This window comes from Parasteatoda tepidariorum, chromosome X1, assembly GCF_043381705.1.
Source record: "Parasteatoda tepidariorum isolate YZ-2023 chromosome X1, CAS_Ptep_4.0, whole genome shotgun sequence".
Classification (NCBI taxonomy): Eukaryota; Metazoa; Arthropoda; class Arachnida; order Araneae; family Theridiidae; genus Parasteatoda; species Parasteatoda tepidariorum.
The window spans coordinates 48709343-48727776 of record NC_092214.1 but is presented as its reverse complement, the minus strand read 5'-3'; the positions used below and the strand labels follow the sequence as shown (position 1 = coordinate 48727776).

The 18434-nt window shown below is 29.4% G+C and overlaps 1 protein-coding gene across 1 annotated transcript in view; it reads left to right on the top strand.

The window, feature by feature from the left end:
• The window catches only part of LOC107456645 (ectopic P-granules autophagy protein 5), a 172244-nt gene that overhangs the window by 139651 nt on the left and 14159 nt on the right, over window positions 1-18434 (top strand). The window contains exons 41-45 of the mRNA XM_071187258.1: window positions 1259-1438; window positions 8341-8504; window positions 14824-15026; window positions 16905-17150; window positions 18103-18337. Of these exons, the coding sequence (XP_071043359.1) occupies window positions 1259-1438; window positions 8341-8504; window positions 14824-15026; window positions 16905-17150; window positions 18103-18337 (1028 nt within the window). The remainder of the gene's footprint in view (window positions 1-1258; window positions 1439-8340; window positions 8505-14823; window positions 15027-16904; window positions 17151-18102; window positions 18338-18434) is intronic.

Here is an 18434-nt window from a genome sequence, read left to right as displayed (position 1 = left end):
TAATTGAAAGTACTAAAATTATATAAAAGCAGTTTTTTTATATTCGTAATCTAATACTTATAAATTTTAAAAATAATTAAACTTCTAAAGTACAGAAAAAAATACCAATTAAAACAGCTGGGTTCTACAGTACCCAGAAAAAACAGAAACTGAAAAAAGCATATTACGTATTGAATATTGATTTTAAAGTATTTTATATTTATTTTCATGATGAAGAAATAAATCCTGCCCTACATTATGCTTGGAAAAATTAAATAATATGCTGTAAAAATGATTTTTTTCCATTTATTTTTTTAATACTTTCTTTCTATATATTTGCTTTTTATGATTTTTTTTTAGTTATTTTCAATTAATTTTTTCAGAAATTGCCTGAACACTTCAATTTAGATTTTGCTTAAAAATTAAAATAATTTCTTTCCCCTTTGCTTATATAAAAAAATAATTCATAAAAATATAATTTTTTCGGATGTTTGACACTGATATAAGTAAGAAGTTTTTTTAAAAACATAGTTAGAAAGAAACCCTTTCTGCATGCAGCAATCCAATTGTCCTGAAGAGTGTTTCCAAATAGCAACAAAAAGCTTATTGCAGTTTTCTTTATTTGTTTTAACTAAGGTTTTTAAAGTTTCACAAGAAAGTTTGGAAAGTTACATAATTTTAATTAAAAAAATTTGCAAAGAAAATATATGTTTATTTCCTAAAATATATTTGTTGCTTTTGCAAACTGCTATAGTTACTCAGTGTTAAAATGAAGCTCATTCTTTTTGAACAAGTAGGTTTTCTACATAGAAATTTTTGTGTTGTTAAAAAACTCATTACTGTATTTATGATATTTTCCTAAAATAAACATGGATTGATGATAATCAAATTTTAAGATGAAATTGATTTTCATTTACAAATAACTTTCTTTAGCACTCTATACATAATTTACTTTTTTCCAGTTCGAAAAATATTACAAGTTTTATAAATTATTCAGTGCTATTTAGTAGGAAAATAATGCTCAGATAATGCACCAAGGAAATTTTTATACAAATTGTATCTAAAGAGTGTTGTTTTTTAAAAAGGTTTTTCAAGATTGTATCTTGCTTTTTTTTCAAGTGTTTGATGACTTAGTAGTTAGTTTTCCTTAAAGCTCCTTATTTTCATTCTATTGTCTATAATTAAAAGACAAATCATGTAAATTAGTGAAATTAGCATATTTTTATACTATACCTTTAAAATATTTACTTCTCATATTATAATTAAAAAACTATTTTAGGTTCTTCAAAGTGATCTGTATGAAAGTAAAGAGTTCCTTGCGAAAATAAGTTTAAAAATACCATGGTCAGATCTGATAAAAAATATTGGTATATTTCAATCATGTGAACAAGTTCAAAAAATACTAGCTACACTTGGTAAACTACTCATTATATCCGGACTAGATGTTTCATTGACTCAGGTAATAATTCAGATATTCTGAAATATATTGACTTTTACATTATTGAACGTTTAATTTCTTTTAGTTGTGTTTCGCATGTTATACACTCCCTTCTTACTCTTATAAAAATGATAAGGATCCACTAGCAGCAGTATAAAATTAATATATTAACGCATCATTTCATAGGAGATAATAAACCTAAAGTTACATTTCCCACTTATGACTTAAGTGCCAGTTTTTTTTATTGTCAAGAAGAGTTTTATAGTTGATTTTGTTGAAATTTTCAGGATATTTTCTTTATGTAAGAGTTTTAGAATTTTTTTTTTTTTTTTTGCAAAAAAAAATTTTTTTTTTCAAGGTTTTGTAAAATCAAACCTGCAGATCCACTGGAATTTTTAAAAAAACACATCTATTTACATGCAGTAATACTTTTTATGAATGGAGTTAGCATTGACCATTATTTTGTGTTTTACTTTCACACTAATTATTAAAATATAAATAACTTTCAGTAGATATTTGCATTGAAGGTCAAATGTCATTAAAAAATCATAAATATAAAGGTATTTTCTTTATGTAGACTCTTTTTCTTTATATATTTTCTCTATTTGTTTTTTATATAGACTTGAATCGTCAAAATCTACTCGCACCAATAATGTATTACAAAGGTATATATTTCAATAAATACATGCTAATCAGTGGCGTACCTAGAACTTTTGCCGCCCGGGGCGATCTCCAGTTTGCCGCCCTTTCTATTATAAGTCAATCAAATAGTGGTTTTTATAAATTAATACACATAAATAAATTATTAAGTTATTTAATTAATATTAATTAATACACAGATTAAATTTTTTAGACATATTTGTATCTACTCTTCTAGCTTTCATACTAGAAAAATCGTGTATAATGCTCTCAAAATTTATATTATTTGTAATTTCTTGTTCTATTGACAATATTGCAAGATTTTGTAGTCTTAATTGACTCATTGTAGAACAAAGATAATTTTTTATCAACTTCAATTTTGAGAAGCTTCTTTCGCAACTAGCGACACTGATTGAAATTGTTAAAAAAATTCTTAACAAAATTACAATGTTGGGAACAGAATTTTCTAACCTATACTGCTGAATAAATTTTAGCAGATCAAGAGGGCCCTTCTCCCCGTTTTTCCAATGTTTTGCCTCTTCTTTTAGTGTAGGTACAGCCATAAAAACCTGAATCCTTTTTCTTTCAATATGGAACTGTTCTTTATCAATGTCAATCAAGTCATTTATTTGACATTCAAATTCTTCATTTAGTAGGTTACACGGTATTATACACGAATATTTTCTTACAAGGCCATGCAACTGATCGAAGCGTTCTTTTATTTCCTTTATAATTCTGTCCATAGATGAAAACATTTCTCTTCGTACTTCTTCTGAGGATAGCCCCACGTCTCGCGAATTTTCCCCACTCATATTTTTTCTCCTTCTAACTCGACGCTCAGTCGATATCTCCAACTCTTCACAAATTATTTTGGCTGCTATAACAGCGTTTTGTACTAGCGTATCTCTTTGTTCCATGAAATGTGTTTGCAAAGAATTTAGTTATATATGGCATTGGTGGACATTTAACCCTTTTATTTGCAGGTATTTTTGAGCGTCATTAATTTCCAAAAGGACGGGTTCCCATAAATGAAGGTAACATAGAAAAGAAAAAGATTGCATAGAATTGAGTAATACTCCAGCATCTGATCTCGTTTTACTATTTTCTTCTTCAGGTGTCAATTTTTCCAAAGCGCTTAAAATGTAAAAAAAAATGGGTTTTTTTACGATAGTTACCGCGGCAGCTCTAGCGTTCCAGCGAGTTTCTACACTGCGTTTAACACCTTGACCAGTGACAGAAAGTAAAATATTCCATCTATGAGTGGAAGAAGAAAACAACGAAAACAACTGTTCGATAGTTCCAAAAAATGTGATGGAATTGATAGCTGTAGAAGCTTCGTGTAAACATGCCAGGTTTAAAGAATGATTTGTACATGCTACAAATTCTGCATTTGGATTTATTTCTTTAATACGAGTTTGAACACCGCTGTGCTTTCCTGCCATGACGGCAGCATTATCGTGAGCCTGTCCTCTGCAATTTTTTATATCTAAACCGTCATTTTCTAATTTCGTTAAAATCATATCTGTGATTTCACCAGCAGTTTTTCCTATAGTTTCTACAAAGTCAATAAACGATTCCACAACTTTAACTTCGCTACCATCAATAACTACATATCTAATAATTTGACTGGTTTGATCTTTGTGTGAAATGTCAGGAGTGCTGTCAAATATAATACAAAAGTATTTAGCCTGCTTTATTTGATCCATAATTGTTTTTCTGACTGCGCCTCCCAATAGCTCTATGAATTCGTTCTGGATCTTCGGCGACAAATAAGAGATACTATATTTATTACCCATCTTAATTTTTACTACGTGTTCATGTAATACTGGGTCGTACTTAGCCAATAAGTCAACAAGCTCAAGAAAATTTCCTCTATTTTCCATTGAATTGATGTTTTCCTGATGAACACTTTCACGATGTTCTCGAAACGCCAAATTTTGTTTTGCTAAGAATCTAATTATATCAAGTATTCTTGTTAGAATTTCCTTCCATTTTTTTTATTTCTTTATCAATATTCTGTTGTTGTAGTTTGTCAATAGTTGCGCCACGTCCAAGTCTTATTTCTAATTCCTTCCATTTGGAATATGATCGAATGTGCAGTGGACTCACCTCATGTTAACTAATTTTGGGATTAAGTTTCCACCATTTGTCAAAACCATTTTCCGTATTAAAACCTGCTTGACAAAGATTATCAAACAGTTTTCAGCAGAAACAATAAATACTTTTCTTCGATGGTGAATATACCATCCACGATCGTAAGAGCTTTTCGCCATTAGGCAAAATTTGAAAAAACCAGTCCTGACTCAGTTTTCTTGTTTCACCTTTGGCTTTGATTGTATTATTAGGACGTTTTACTCCCTCGCTGAAGTCGGCGTCAAAATTTTGAATTGCAAAGGGACCTTGACGTACCAGAAATACTCTTGTATTGTCGTCAATTTTGTTAGGCCATAATCCAATATCCTTCATAGAAATAGACGGAATAATTTGTGCAGCAGATTCTTCATCAGAACTTGATGAACTTTCTACTTCTTCGCCAGTGTGAAGCAGGTCTTTCCTCTTGAACAACATTGGAAAATGTTTTTTCGCCTTCGAGGGCTGCTTCTTCGCCCGTATTTGAGGCAACAATACTAAAAGAACTAGAAGTTGACTTATGGGAGATATATTTGAGTAGTGCTCCAGTATTTTTAGTCTGTATTTCCTCCCTTTTCTTCCTTTTCTTTCTAAATGACGCACCACTTTCTTTTACTCGTTTCATCCTAGGGATATATAATAAAAATATAACTTGTCGAAATAAATAGTATATTATGTACAGAAAACGGCAAAGTCATTTTACTACTCTGAATAGCATTTAGAATAACATCTATATCTATACGTAATATAATATACTTACCTATAATAAACTCTCCAAATGCACTGGCACCCTAATAATTTGTTTCACTCTTCACTGTTAAAAGATTGAATCGCGAATGAACAAAATGGTTTATATGCAATTTATCATTCCAAATACAATTCTTCAAAACGGACTGAGTATATTTATCTATTTGCGATTCCTGAAATTATAACTTCGTCAGTATTTTTGTTTTGTCTCGTTTAGATTTTGTTGTCTGAAAAAGATAGTTCTTATACCGGCGCCCTAATGCTTTGCAGACCTAGCAGACCGGCGGTCTTCTGCCTTCACGCCTTCCGCCGGCCCTGCTAAAAAAATATTGATATATCACTTCAAAGTAATCATATAAACTTTTCAAAAGAAATGACATTTATAAACTGATATCAAAAAATTTTAGTTAGGAAAAATTGCCGAACAAAATCGTAAAGATCCTTTTACGAATTCAACGAATTTTAATGAATACAATAAAATAAAATTATTATCTTGTTCTTGAATTAGAATTCAAAACACTAAAATGCATTTATATACACCGAGGAATAATATTCGAAATCATATAGTTAATCATAATTTATATAAACCAAATATTAAACTTATAATTATCATAATAATCATCTATTATTCAAGAAAGAAAATAAATATGAAATGAATAAGTTGCTTTTTACAACTATAAAAAATGCCGCCCCAAGGTAAGTGCCGCCCGGTGCGGACCGCACCCACCGCCCCCACTGGTACGCCACTGATGCTAATAAGTAGTACCCAAAGAAATAAATATGTATGTGGTGTAAATTTGAAGTGACTTTAAAGTTGTCCTTAAAGGAGCTAGAAACTAAAATTTTGCACAGCTTTCAAGGTCATTAACTGCCTTCGTCAAAACTAGACATGTATGAAATTTGCTGGAAAAGAAGCCTTAAGTATAGCAGAAACAAAATCAATTCTCAGAACTAAGGTTATTGATTCAATTTTTATATGATATGACCCTAAATTTTTATGCATGCACCTGAGTAATTGAATACAGAAATAGTTATAGGAAAATTGTAAATTGTTTTTAAAAAATATGATTCAAGCCATATGAATATCTGAGGTTTACACCATCTCCTTAGGTGAGCCTTAGCCTTCATCTAGAATTTACTGAGAGTAAAGATGCAAAGGGGCAAAACATACTTGTTAAAGTCTAGGCAAGTGATATGTTTCTGGTGTAATTTTTATGCAAGTCAATATATCAATTGGTCAAGAAGTTATTTGAGTTTTATATCGAAACAACAATTTTAACTCTTTCATATTAATCTATCTGACATTGCTATCCAGGCACATGAGCTATTGATTCCGATGTATTTAAGTAATTGATAGAAACACTTCAGTTCACTAAAGTTTATAAGTTATAAAAGATTTGTGCATAAAAAATACAGTTAGCAGTCATCTACTTGAAACTTTTAAATTGTTAATGAATTGAACTGTTCTTATCGATTGCTTAATACAATGGAATCAACACCTCACATACCTGTATAGCACTGTCATGCATATAAATATGTATGAATCAGATTTTGCTCTGTTTCTATATCTAGCTTAAATAACTTCTTAACAATTAAATCTATCGATTTTAGATTTGTCATTCTAATCAATGTAAAAAATTACACTGTCTAGATAGCAACGAATATGTTTTCTCCCTTCCCCCTTAAACTTCAGATATTCATGTTGAGTTTAAATCACTATTTTTAAAATAATTTTCATTTTTTTTTCCATGATTATTTATGTATTCAATTACTTAGATCTGAGCCTCAAAACATAAGGCCATATTATATAACAGTTAAGTCACTATCTATATATCTGTGAAATTTTTTTAAGCTATACTTAAGGCTTCTTTTCCAGAAAATTTCATATTTGTCTAGTGGGCCGGGATAGCCTGGTCGGTAGGGCGCTGGGCCCATATCCAAGAGGTCGTGGGTTCGATCCTCGCCGGCCGAAGACTCCCCGTGTAGTAAATGGTGACTGATGCACGTTAAATCTGTCAAGTCTAAGTCCTCCATGTTCCCACAACAAATCAATACCTCTGGGGGTACTTATCCAGGAGTTTCCTTGTCTTCTGGATTGGTTCAAAATTACAAGGCTACGGAGTTGAACGTTAGTAGTCGTAAACCCATGAAATTGGGTCGGCTGTTCAACGACGGTTATAAAATAAAATAAAATATTTGTCTAGTTTTAGCAAAGACAGTTAATGTCTTGAAAGTTATACAAACCTCCAATTTCTTGCTACTCCAAGGTGAATTTTAAGATCACGCCAAATGTCGACCACACATATGTTGATTTTGTTAGGTAATACTTATTAGTATGTCATAGCAAACTAAATCTTTTTATGGTTTACTGTTGTCAGAATTAGATTTTAACAGTCTAAGAAAAAAGCTTAATTTCAAAAAATGTTGAATAACCTTTGACCTTCAGTGCAAAGGTCCATTAAAAGTATTTATGTCTTAATAGTTAGTGTGGAAGTAGTAGAACACAAAGTAATGGTCAGTGCCATGGTCCACTCATTTGATAAAAATTAATACTGCATGTAAATATATGTGATTTTTGTGTGTGTGTTTGAATAGAAGTATTTTTCAACTTTGACCCCGCCTTACAAAGAAGAAAAATTGAGGGAAAATTTTTTCAAAAAAATAAAAAACGGATTCACTAACAGTTTTACGCAAAGAACATATCCTGAAAATTTCACTAAAATCGAAAATGTCACTTATCCAATCTTACCTGATTCTCCCAATTTAATTTTTTTTAATTAAAAAAACTAACTCTGAATTACTCGAGGAAAGATTTCTCAATAAAACGAAATCGATGTTTGATTAATTTATGTTAACGAGTTTTTAATTCAGAATTCACACACTATAATGCATAGGTTACTTTTTGTTTTTTACTAATGAACTTTTTAGTAAACACTTAAAAGTTATTCTTAGTTTATACCGTATCACCTTAAAAATTTCTTTATTGAATTTTCCCTGCATTTTTTCATACTTCAGTTTTATAAAGAAATGTAAGTTCAGAAATTTAAAAAGTTTTTTTTTTTTTTTTTTAATGTTTGCTTTTCTAATACTTAACATATTTCTTTCCACAGAAGTACTAATATTATGTCAACCTAATTTTAAAAACATTAACCTTTCATAGTTTCACATGAAAAAAAAATTTATTCAAGCTTGCATTCTTTGCAGAACAGCCTACTTTGTTAAATGTTATTCTCCTAAAATAAACAGTATTAAAAAAAAATACAAATATATCCCCCTCCTATTTTTCCCATTCAACTTTATATTTTTATTTTAATTCCAATTTATTTTCCATTCAGCTTTATGTTCAATAATGTTTTTGTATTTTCTTGATAAAGTCTCATATAAACCAAACCTATTATCTCTTTTAGAGCAATGCACATAAAAATAAAATAGGAGTTTTGGAAGATCTACCATGGTTCATATTGACTTTGGAAGATGTTCGAAGTTTGTTAACTTTGTATTACTCATCATATAATCCTCAAAATATCATTAAAGATGATCCTCAAGGAAGTCCAAATTTTTATATTTTGCAGTAAGTTGCATAGTTAATTACATTTTCTCCTTAAACATTTAAATAAAAAGCAAAATATAATTGAATTTCAATCCCACAGACCCTACAAGTGTTGAGCCCCTTAGCAATATAGTTTTTATATTTACCTGCTATGCACTAGTGTCCTATGATCTAGGGCAGTGATGGGGAAACTACAGCCCGCGGAAAAGTTTAATCCGGCCTGTTTAAGAGTGCTGTCGTGAGAATGTTTGAACGTGTTCTTACTTCGTAATGTGACAACCCGCATAAAAACTTCCTGTAGTGATATTCAAGACACAATAGTATTCTGGACTAATCCATCCGACCAAAACAGATGACTCATCTTCGCTCGAAACTTCCAGACACTCTCGCATTTTTGAATCATTGTTCTGTTTTCTCGAAAGAACCGGAAAAATCCAATTCCTGAACAATCCTTGCAGGTAGGTATAAATACAAGCGAGGCCGCCCGAAGATCAGTTAGTTAGCGACTTAGTCAGTCATCTGCAACGACCCGCTGTGACTCGAGTAATAGTTTGTGTAATCCCCGAAACTCCCACTGCCTCAATAGTCCGTGGGCCGAAGACTAAAAAGCAGTTCTAAACTGATTTTCGTTCCTACACTCAAGTGGCAATTTTAATCTTCCAAAATAGAACTCAATCTTGCCTGGGAAATATAAATTCGCGAAGTTCTCCAAAATATAATAGGCCATTAATTGACAGTTATCAAAATATTGAAGAACAATTTTAATTTCATGAATACAGAATTTTGCCCATGAATATCCAAAGAGGAGGGTACTGTGACGTAACATGCAAATAAATTGACCAATCACAACCAAAAAGCTTCGCGATTTGCGTCTGCTCTAGTTCTTGTTTCCTTTGCTTCAAACTGCTTTACAATTTTTGTATAAACGTTATAAAAGTTTAATAAAATTATAATTTCATTTTAAGAGGACCTGCGCAAACACCCGCGCAAGAACATTAGTTAGCAGTAAGCTTTCGCCAATTGCGTTTCTGTGTGTTGTTCTCCGTAGTAGGTAACGTCTAAAATGGACGCTAAAAAAAGAAAAGTGAATTCAGAATGTCGAGTTTTTAAAGAAGAATGGACGTGGAAATATTTCTTTACTTTATTTAAAGAAAAACCTGTGTGCTTACTTTGCAATATAACTGTTGCAGTTTTAAAAGAATATAACATTCAACGCCATTTCAAGAGCAAACATGGAAACCACTCCTACTCATCGTTAAGTGAAGAGGTTAAGAAAATTAAATCGAAAGATTTAATAAAAAATTTATCAAGTCAACAACAATTATTTCACAGAGCTAATCATTCTCAAAGATTCACTACGAAAGCCAGTTATGTGTTGGCTTATAATATTGCTAAATCTAATAAAGCATTTTCAGATGGTGAATTTATAAAGCAGTGCATGATAGATGTGTGCGATATTATGTGCCCTGAAAAGAAGAATGATTTTCAGTCACTGTCTCTCTCAAGAAGAAGAAAATATTGATAAAAATCTAATTTCACAACTGACTACAAAAACTCAAAAATTTATTTTTTATTCAATTACCATGGATGAAAGTACAGATATCAGCGATACTGCACAGTTAACTCATATTTGTAAGAGGAATCAACGCCCACTTTGAAATTACGGAAGAACTTGCAGGGCTGCAGTCAATGAAAGAAGCAACGACTGGTGCCGATATATTTTGTGAATTTGAAAATTTGATCGATAAACTTTGTTTACCTATTGATAAGTTATGTAATGTAACTACAGATGGTGCTCCTAATATGGTTAGAATCAATCAAGGATTTGTTGGGAAATTTAATTCTAAGTATCCGGAAAATGATGTTGTTTTTTTGCATTGCCTTATACATCAGGATGCTCTCTGTAAATCGACTTTAGATATTGACCATATACTTAATATTGTTGTAAAACTAGTAAATATGATTCGTTCCAGAGGATTATTACATCGCCAGTTTCAACAGTTTTTGGAGTCCATACATGCTGAGCATTCCAATATCCTGTATTATTCAAAAGTTCGTTGGTTAAGTGCTGGAAAAGTATTTGAAAGAATTTGGGATTTAAAAGACGATATTGTGAATTTTCTTCTTGATAAAGACATTTATAATGAATTTGACGTCTTAGAAAACGAAACGTGGCTTTATGATTTCGCTTTTTTCACAGACCTCCTCATACACATGAATATACTTAATCTCAAATTGCAAGTGAAAAATCAGTTTCTTCACGATATTTGGCAATACCTGAAAAGCTTCAAATTACAGTTATTATTATTTGCTAATCAGATCTCTAAATCTGATTTTTCTCATTTTCCAAGAATACAATCTTTGAAATTCACTATATCAAACAATAAGATTAAAAAATACGAAATTAATTTGAGAAAACTATCTTCAGAATTTGAAGGGAGATTTCAGGACTTTAAAAAAATGGAACCAGAGTTTAGTATTTTTGCGACCCCATTCAATGATAATTACGAAGAAGTTGATGCAAAATTTCAACTTGAGTTAATAGAACTGAACTGTAATACTCTCCTGAAACAAACTTTTCATACAGTACCATTACTAGAATTTTATAAAAATTTAAGTCCAGATAATTTCCCAAATCTAATTACTCATGCAATGAAGATAATGACAATCTTCGGCTCATCTTATATATGCGAACAAATCTTTTCAACAATGAAGCTTAGGAAAACTTCTTTAAGAAACAGAATTACAGATGAGCACCTTTCATCAGTTTTAAGAATTTCTGCTTCGCAAATGGAACCGGACTATGATGAAATTTTGAAGAAACAATCTCAATTTCATTTTTCTCATGCACCATCAACCAGTAATGACACCAGAAAATAAAGTGATAATACTTCACATCAAGAACTACACTAAATTCATTTTATATTTTGTGCTTATAATTTTCTTTCCTTTTGCTTTTTTACTATTAAAATAATAAGTGTATGTAATAATATATGTATATGTTTAAAGAACACATAAATTTTTTAACGATTAAGCATTATTCTTTGGCCCGCTATGATTGTCTAGTTATTACAAATGGCCCGTCTGATTCACAGATTCCCCACCACTGATCTAGGGTTAACTGCTTTTTTATATATGTGTGATTATATAGAAATTTCAGGTGTCCAACAGAAGTCTTAATAATAAAAATTTGCATTTTGAAAAGTTCGTATTAAACAAGCTTTATAACTCTTAATTTGTCAATGTAAAGAAGTATTAAACCAACATGAAGCCATCAAGTTATAATTGTCAATTCAATGGAGGAGAAAAACTAACTCTGAAAAAATTCAAAATTTATCACTCTTCTAAAATCAAAATATTCTTTACATATACATATATTTTATACACATACTATTCTATAAAAATACAGACAAAATGGATAACTCATATCTAATAGGTCCATTACAGAAATATTCTCTTTTTTTTCTTTTCTTTTTTAATAAATTTGAATGTTTATATTTTTTAAACTTAACACTTTTCACTATGGGCCTCTTTCACCCGACATCACTACATAGATACATTAATAAATGGAAGAGTGAGTTTAAGTGGTGGCAGAACTCAGGAAAATGAAGCTTCTTCAGAAATATATATTTAGTTGATTATTGTAACACATGAATAAAATACTAATGATTTGATGAAAGAAAAATAACATAATCATAACTATACATAGCAACTCAACTTCTGAAAATATCTTACATAATAGCTTTACCAAACAAAGGGAAAGAAAGCTGATTAAGTCTCTCCTTTTAAACATAGAAATTCCACGTTATCAACCAATTACAAGGTACAGAGCATCTTGCATAAATTATTTTACAGGTAGATAAAAAGTGGAGTAGTAATTGACTTCTCCCGTAAAGAAAACATTTTCTCACGAGCAGGATTTGTTACCAATCCCGATGAATGCCAGACATCAAATAACAAGCATTTCCCAAAGTGTGCGTCTCGGCACTCTGATGAGCCACAAAGTCTTTCCAGTTTTTAAGCTGCACCTGTTAAAATTACCCAAAAAGTTACAACACTGAGCCTTATTGGAACAATTTCTGTCATGTATGGGCTTTAAAATTCTAAAATATGGGTGGTTTTCTAACTGTAGAATGGAAAAAAAGTAAAGAAAGATTAAATTCCCTGTAAAACACTTATCAAAACTTGTTTAGAAATTTCAACCTCCCCAACTGAAATATGAGCAGGATAAAAAGTGGTAAGGAATGAATACTGAGACAACCTATTTGATAAAAAGAAAATGCCTAGTTTTCTACAAGTAGATCATTCAGCCTGTCTTGGTAAGCAAGTGTTAATGGTATTATTCAGACTGATTAAAAACTTATCCACTGAAGGCTAGAATTTTAAAAAAAACTGATGTTATGGCAAACAAACAGTCCTCTTTGTAATACAATAATAATTCTATATGCAACATGAATTTTTTTTTTAAAGAAGTAGGCCATAAAGATGCTAACTGCTTCACTGGGGAAGATTTTTTAAAAGTAAAACTAGCATATTTTTGCAATATTTTTGAGACGTTTTAATACTCTGAACCTCATACTGCAACAAAAAAGTCATGTACCTTTTTAGGTCACTAGAAAACATTACAAGATTACAGCAGTCATTAAAAAACTCAATTTTTAAAGAAGAAAAATGAATAGAAGTACAATGACTGTCTTTAAATATTGCATCAATTTTTGACGCAAAATGAACTTGCTCTCTCACTCTATAGAAACATTTTTAAGAGCATTTTTCATAGTTAATCATATGGTTTGACAAATATTATCAAAATGAAAGCTTCAATAGTTTGGCTTTGATTCAATATCCTTTTAACATCAGTGCTTTGCCTGAGTTTAATTTCTTGAGAAGAAAAGAATCTCATTAAACTGTCTTGCAACTAGGTTTTGAAAGAGAAATTTGCTATCTCATAGATTTAAGTGGGTAGCTGTCGAAAAATTTTATTTTGAGGAAGAAAAAAAGCGCTGTTTTTCGAAAAAGTTTGAGAACCGCTGAGTTACATAAATTATCATGTTTTCATTATAGTGATAAAATACAAAAAAAAAAGAAAAAATTTTATTAAATAAATATAAAAAGTCCATCAAATTTCTTAAAATACCTGCTTTAGACTACATTTTAACTTATGTTTTATTACAAAATCACCAAATTAAAAAAACTCATCTTTATACCATCTACAGTTTTTTTTATAATGATTGCATATAAATGTCAAATTAAATCTTTCAATTTACAACAATTTTAAATAAGAGAAATTTAAATGTAGGTAAATTAATGAAGTGATGAGCACACACATTATCTTTGATATTCGTGAAAAAATTTTAGATTGTCTTATTTTATTAAAAAATACATTTATATAAAAGAGCAGTTTAAATAATCATGATAGGACTGAAGAGGTCAATCTTTTGATACTAATTTCACTGATTAACACAAAAAATAAGCTTGTAAAAATTATAAGAACTATAAAATGGTTATTCCATCTTACTTTTTGATAAATGTGTAACCAAAGACCTACCTCTCAGTTTTGAGTTATTTCTGAGCCTGGCAAAAGTAAAATTAAATTTTTCTTTGCTTTTAATGTTTGAGAAATAATTTCAGGGATTTTTGTTGTTATCAAATAATAGTTTTATTTAAACTTGTTTGAAAATGCTGCAAAGAATTTGTAAATGCTTCTGTTCGAAAGCCATCAAATAAATCAACCCTATACTACCTGTAATATACAATTTCTAGTCTTATTCTTCCCTCTCACTCACTTTTATTTATATGTTAAAAAATTCTATAAGTTTTGTTATGCTGTCAACTTCTTTATATGCCAAATGAAAACACTTTAATGAACAACAATTGTTTTAATATTGTTATCTTACAATAAGTTTTATTGGACTTATAACTGGCTATCACTAAGTCGATGATAAATCTTTGTCTACTGAATGAAACTGAAGTGACTTGATTAGTTACAGGAAAGTCAAATTTTATGAAATAATTTGAAATAAAATTGAAATATATTAATTTAAACTTTTTTTTCTAGATTGAATGGGGCTTACTTTTTTAGATCTTAAGTACATTTAATGATTTATTTTAGACTATAGAACATAAAAAATGATTTTTCCATATCATAGGCTAAATCACTTCAAAACTGGTGCATAATAAAGACTTTCTCAGTGTTAACTTTCTTCCCAAAAATGTACAAGAATATCTTTTTTTTACTGTTCTCATAATTTTTTTTATTATGATTATCTGTTGCTAAACTTATTGATAGTTATTTCATTGAATGTGTCTTGAACTTATTAAAGAATTTTTTTTTAATTTTTAGGTTTTTGAAAATAATTTGTGGCATGACATTGACTACTGGAGATGAAAGTTTCAATATGCAACCAAAGCAACTTATTTTCTTTCATTATTTCAGTACCTCTTTATCTCAAGACATTATTAAAAAAGAATCACCTTTAAGAAATGAACATAATTTAATTAAGATTCTGCCAGAATTACTCAGTGACATTGATAACTTATTAAGAAGTAATTAACATTTAATTGCTCTGAAAAAGTTACCTATTTGAAAAATTTGTTTAGATGTTGTGCATTTGTAAAAAATATATTTTCACTAATTGCTTTTACAAAAGCAAGATGTATATTATATAATTAAAGCATAGATGCAAAGATGTACATTATGTAATTAAATGTCAATAGAGCTTTTGTGTAAATTAGTAACAACTTAGTTTTCTAGTTTCATTCATATTTAGATAATTCAGTTTTTTGAATTGTTATTGGGATATGATTTCATGCTTATGCATAATATCCAATAATCTCCTAAGGATAATTCTATAACGATTAAAGGCAACAGGGTACCATTAATAGCACAAAAACATAGTAATATACAACAAAACATAAACATTGATTATGATGAAGATACTGTGTTAAGTATTTATGAAGAGGTTCATAATATAAATAAACAACATCCAGGCACTAAACAGATAAACAAAAAGGACTAGCAATCATAAAATATTATTAAATCTTGCAGACCGTATTTATGCAAAAATAACAGTTAAAAATTCATGATTATCCTATTCGTAGTTTAGAAGTTGCTGTGCCTAGAACTCTTCAACAAGAAACTCTTAAGCAATTAGATGAAATGGTGGAAGCAGGATTAATTGAACGGAATACAATCCAGTAGTCATGCCCAATACTTTTGGTTAAGAAATAAAAATGATTCTCCTAACAGTAACAAAAATTTAGATATATGATTAATTAATAGCATCTTTAAACATTCGACTTTCTCACTTACTAAGATACAAAATAAAATATCATTTTAAACTTTTCTACTTACCGCTTTTTTTACTGTTTCGACTTTTCTAATGCTTTCTGTCTGCTCAACCTTCTTTAAAAAACCAAGATAAACTAGCATTTACATCCTTTTGGGGCACATTTAAAAATAAACGATTAGTTTTCGATTTAAAAACTGCTTCAACTGTTTTCGCTTTGATGGATTCAATAATTGACGAAACTCAACTGGAAGGAATATTTGCTCAGCAATTGCAAGTAATTCTTTTGAAGAAACTATAGAAGAATTAAAATTCTTATTTATTTTTTAATTACCTATAACACTTTCACCGAGCAAATGTAATATTTCATCTAACTAGAGTTTGCTTTCTTTGACTATTTTTTTTAAATATTTCTGCATGTAGTAACTAATTTTTTATTTGAAATAGAAAATAGCTGATTTTAGGCATGTTTTAGACCAGTGGTTCAAACTTGTTTAAAGATATCTTTTTCAGCCTAAGACCTGTTTCAGACCAACTCTGGGTGCACACATACTAAGTCTCAGTTAACTCAATTTACCCTTAGTCAATTTCTAAAATTTGTAAACATTATACCTATTAACCAAATAAATTTTTATTTGTTACATTTTTTTTTATTTTCTTTTTTTTCAAGCATTTTTCTTTATAAATTTGATATTCCCATAGTGTTACAATTATTTGTAAAACTTTACAAAGTTTCCCAGTTATGCACTACTTTGTCATTAAATTACTTGGCAAAAACCAATTTTTATTGCAGAAAAGCAACCTGCTTAAAATTTGGAAAAAACCTGGAACAAATACTCAGATTGTTAAAAATGACTATTACTGTACCCTCATTGCTGTTTAACTAACTGGTGTATTTTACTGTCTTTTGCATTACTTGGCAAAAGGAAATTTAATGTCAAAATATTTTCAATATTTACAGGCATCTTCTATAAACATATTGCTTTTTGCTGCTATTGGTTTTATTGTATTATTATTTTTTATAAATTGGATTTAAAATTTTAAGGTGGTGGATTTAAAATTTTATTCATTTAAACTATAAAAATTATTTTATTTACTTCCATTTTAGAATAATAATATATCTTTTATTTTTTAGATATAAAGCCAGACAAACAAATGTCGCATGCATTGCCATTGGCTCGGGAAATTTTGGGATTTCTTAATAACATACCGGAATCTAGTCTTGAAGAAATTGCTGTTAACTCAGTTGTCTCATGGTTGAAATGCCACCACACTAGTCCAGTTCTTTTACCGTGTCTTCAAACAGCTTGTCAATGCCTAAACACAGTTTCAAGTGCAGTTACTGTTGCAGAATGCTGCATTGTATCTCGTTTTAATATAGGTAATAACAAATTCCTTTCTTGATCTGTGTTTAACTTGAACCTGTTGAATAGTTAAGATTCATTGTCAATGCATAGTTTGTTAGGATATTAAATAATGCGAGTCTGTTATTTGCTTCAAAAAGAAAAACAAGAAAAATTTTAATACAGCTTCAAGTAGGATTTTTTTAAAATATGTATGCTTTTTACTTCATAGTGAAACTTTCCAAACATAAATCTCAGCTCTCCTACAAAAATATATATTTTTTATTTTTCAATTCGAAAAAAAAATTATGAAAGGAAGCTGCTGTTCAAAACAAATTACTTTTAACATATTTAGGATTTTATTAAATTATTTTACCTTATGTTTATTAAATAGAGTTCTTTTAGTGAGATTTGTATGTCTTACTTAATTAAAAAAAATACCCAAAACAGAGAGTAAAAAATTTAACTTCTATTAACCTATAACTTATTTCTTTTAGAATGTTTTCTGCTTGCTTTTCTGTAAAATAAAACTGTTCTACAATCTCTTAATAATGTTTTATTAATTTAGGCAAAATGATTTACTTATAATGTTAATCCCTCTGTTGCTACTAAAAAAACATACAAGTTTATAATTATAGTTTAATCAGGCTTTTAAAAATTGTTCTGATATTTCATGCTGCCAGAAAGAATATATTACCTTCATTTATAAGTACATGATTTTGCTTATCACGATATTCACGAGAAATAATAAGTTTCTTGAAATAATTAAAAATGTTAGCTTAGCTGTTTAGAGTAATAATCATGCATTCTATTTTGAAATCATATCTTTATATGTTCTATTATGTTAAAGATGGGTCACAATTGAAAAAAAAGGCTAATTGACTAATAAACTAATTAGAAGCATAATTTTTCATTTTTAAATCTGTGCCAAACGCAATTACATTTCAATCCTAAATTTCAATTATTCAAACTCATTTGTTTATTTTCTAGAATTGAGTAATCCAGATGATGTTAAGATTATATGGAATGTTGTTAACAACTCCTTTCAAATCCAAGCTATGTCAAGAGACGAATTTATTAATACCTGTGTATATAAAAACGCCTTTCTCACTTTATACTGTCATGTGCTAGAGAGAATTTTAAAATCCTCTACCTCAGAAACTAAGAAACTGTTGTTAACAAATATTGTTAACTGGATACAAAGAGCTGATTTGAAAAATGTTAAGTAAGTACCCTTTATTATAAAGAATTAACATTAAAATAATTACTTGCCCTCTGCTTAATATTTATTTTTAGATTATATTTATGTAACCATTTAAATT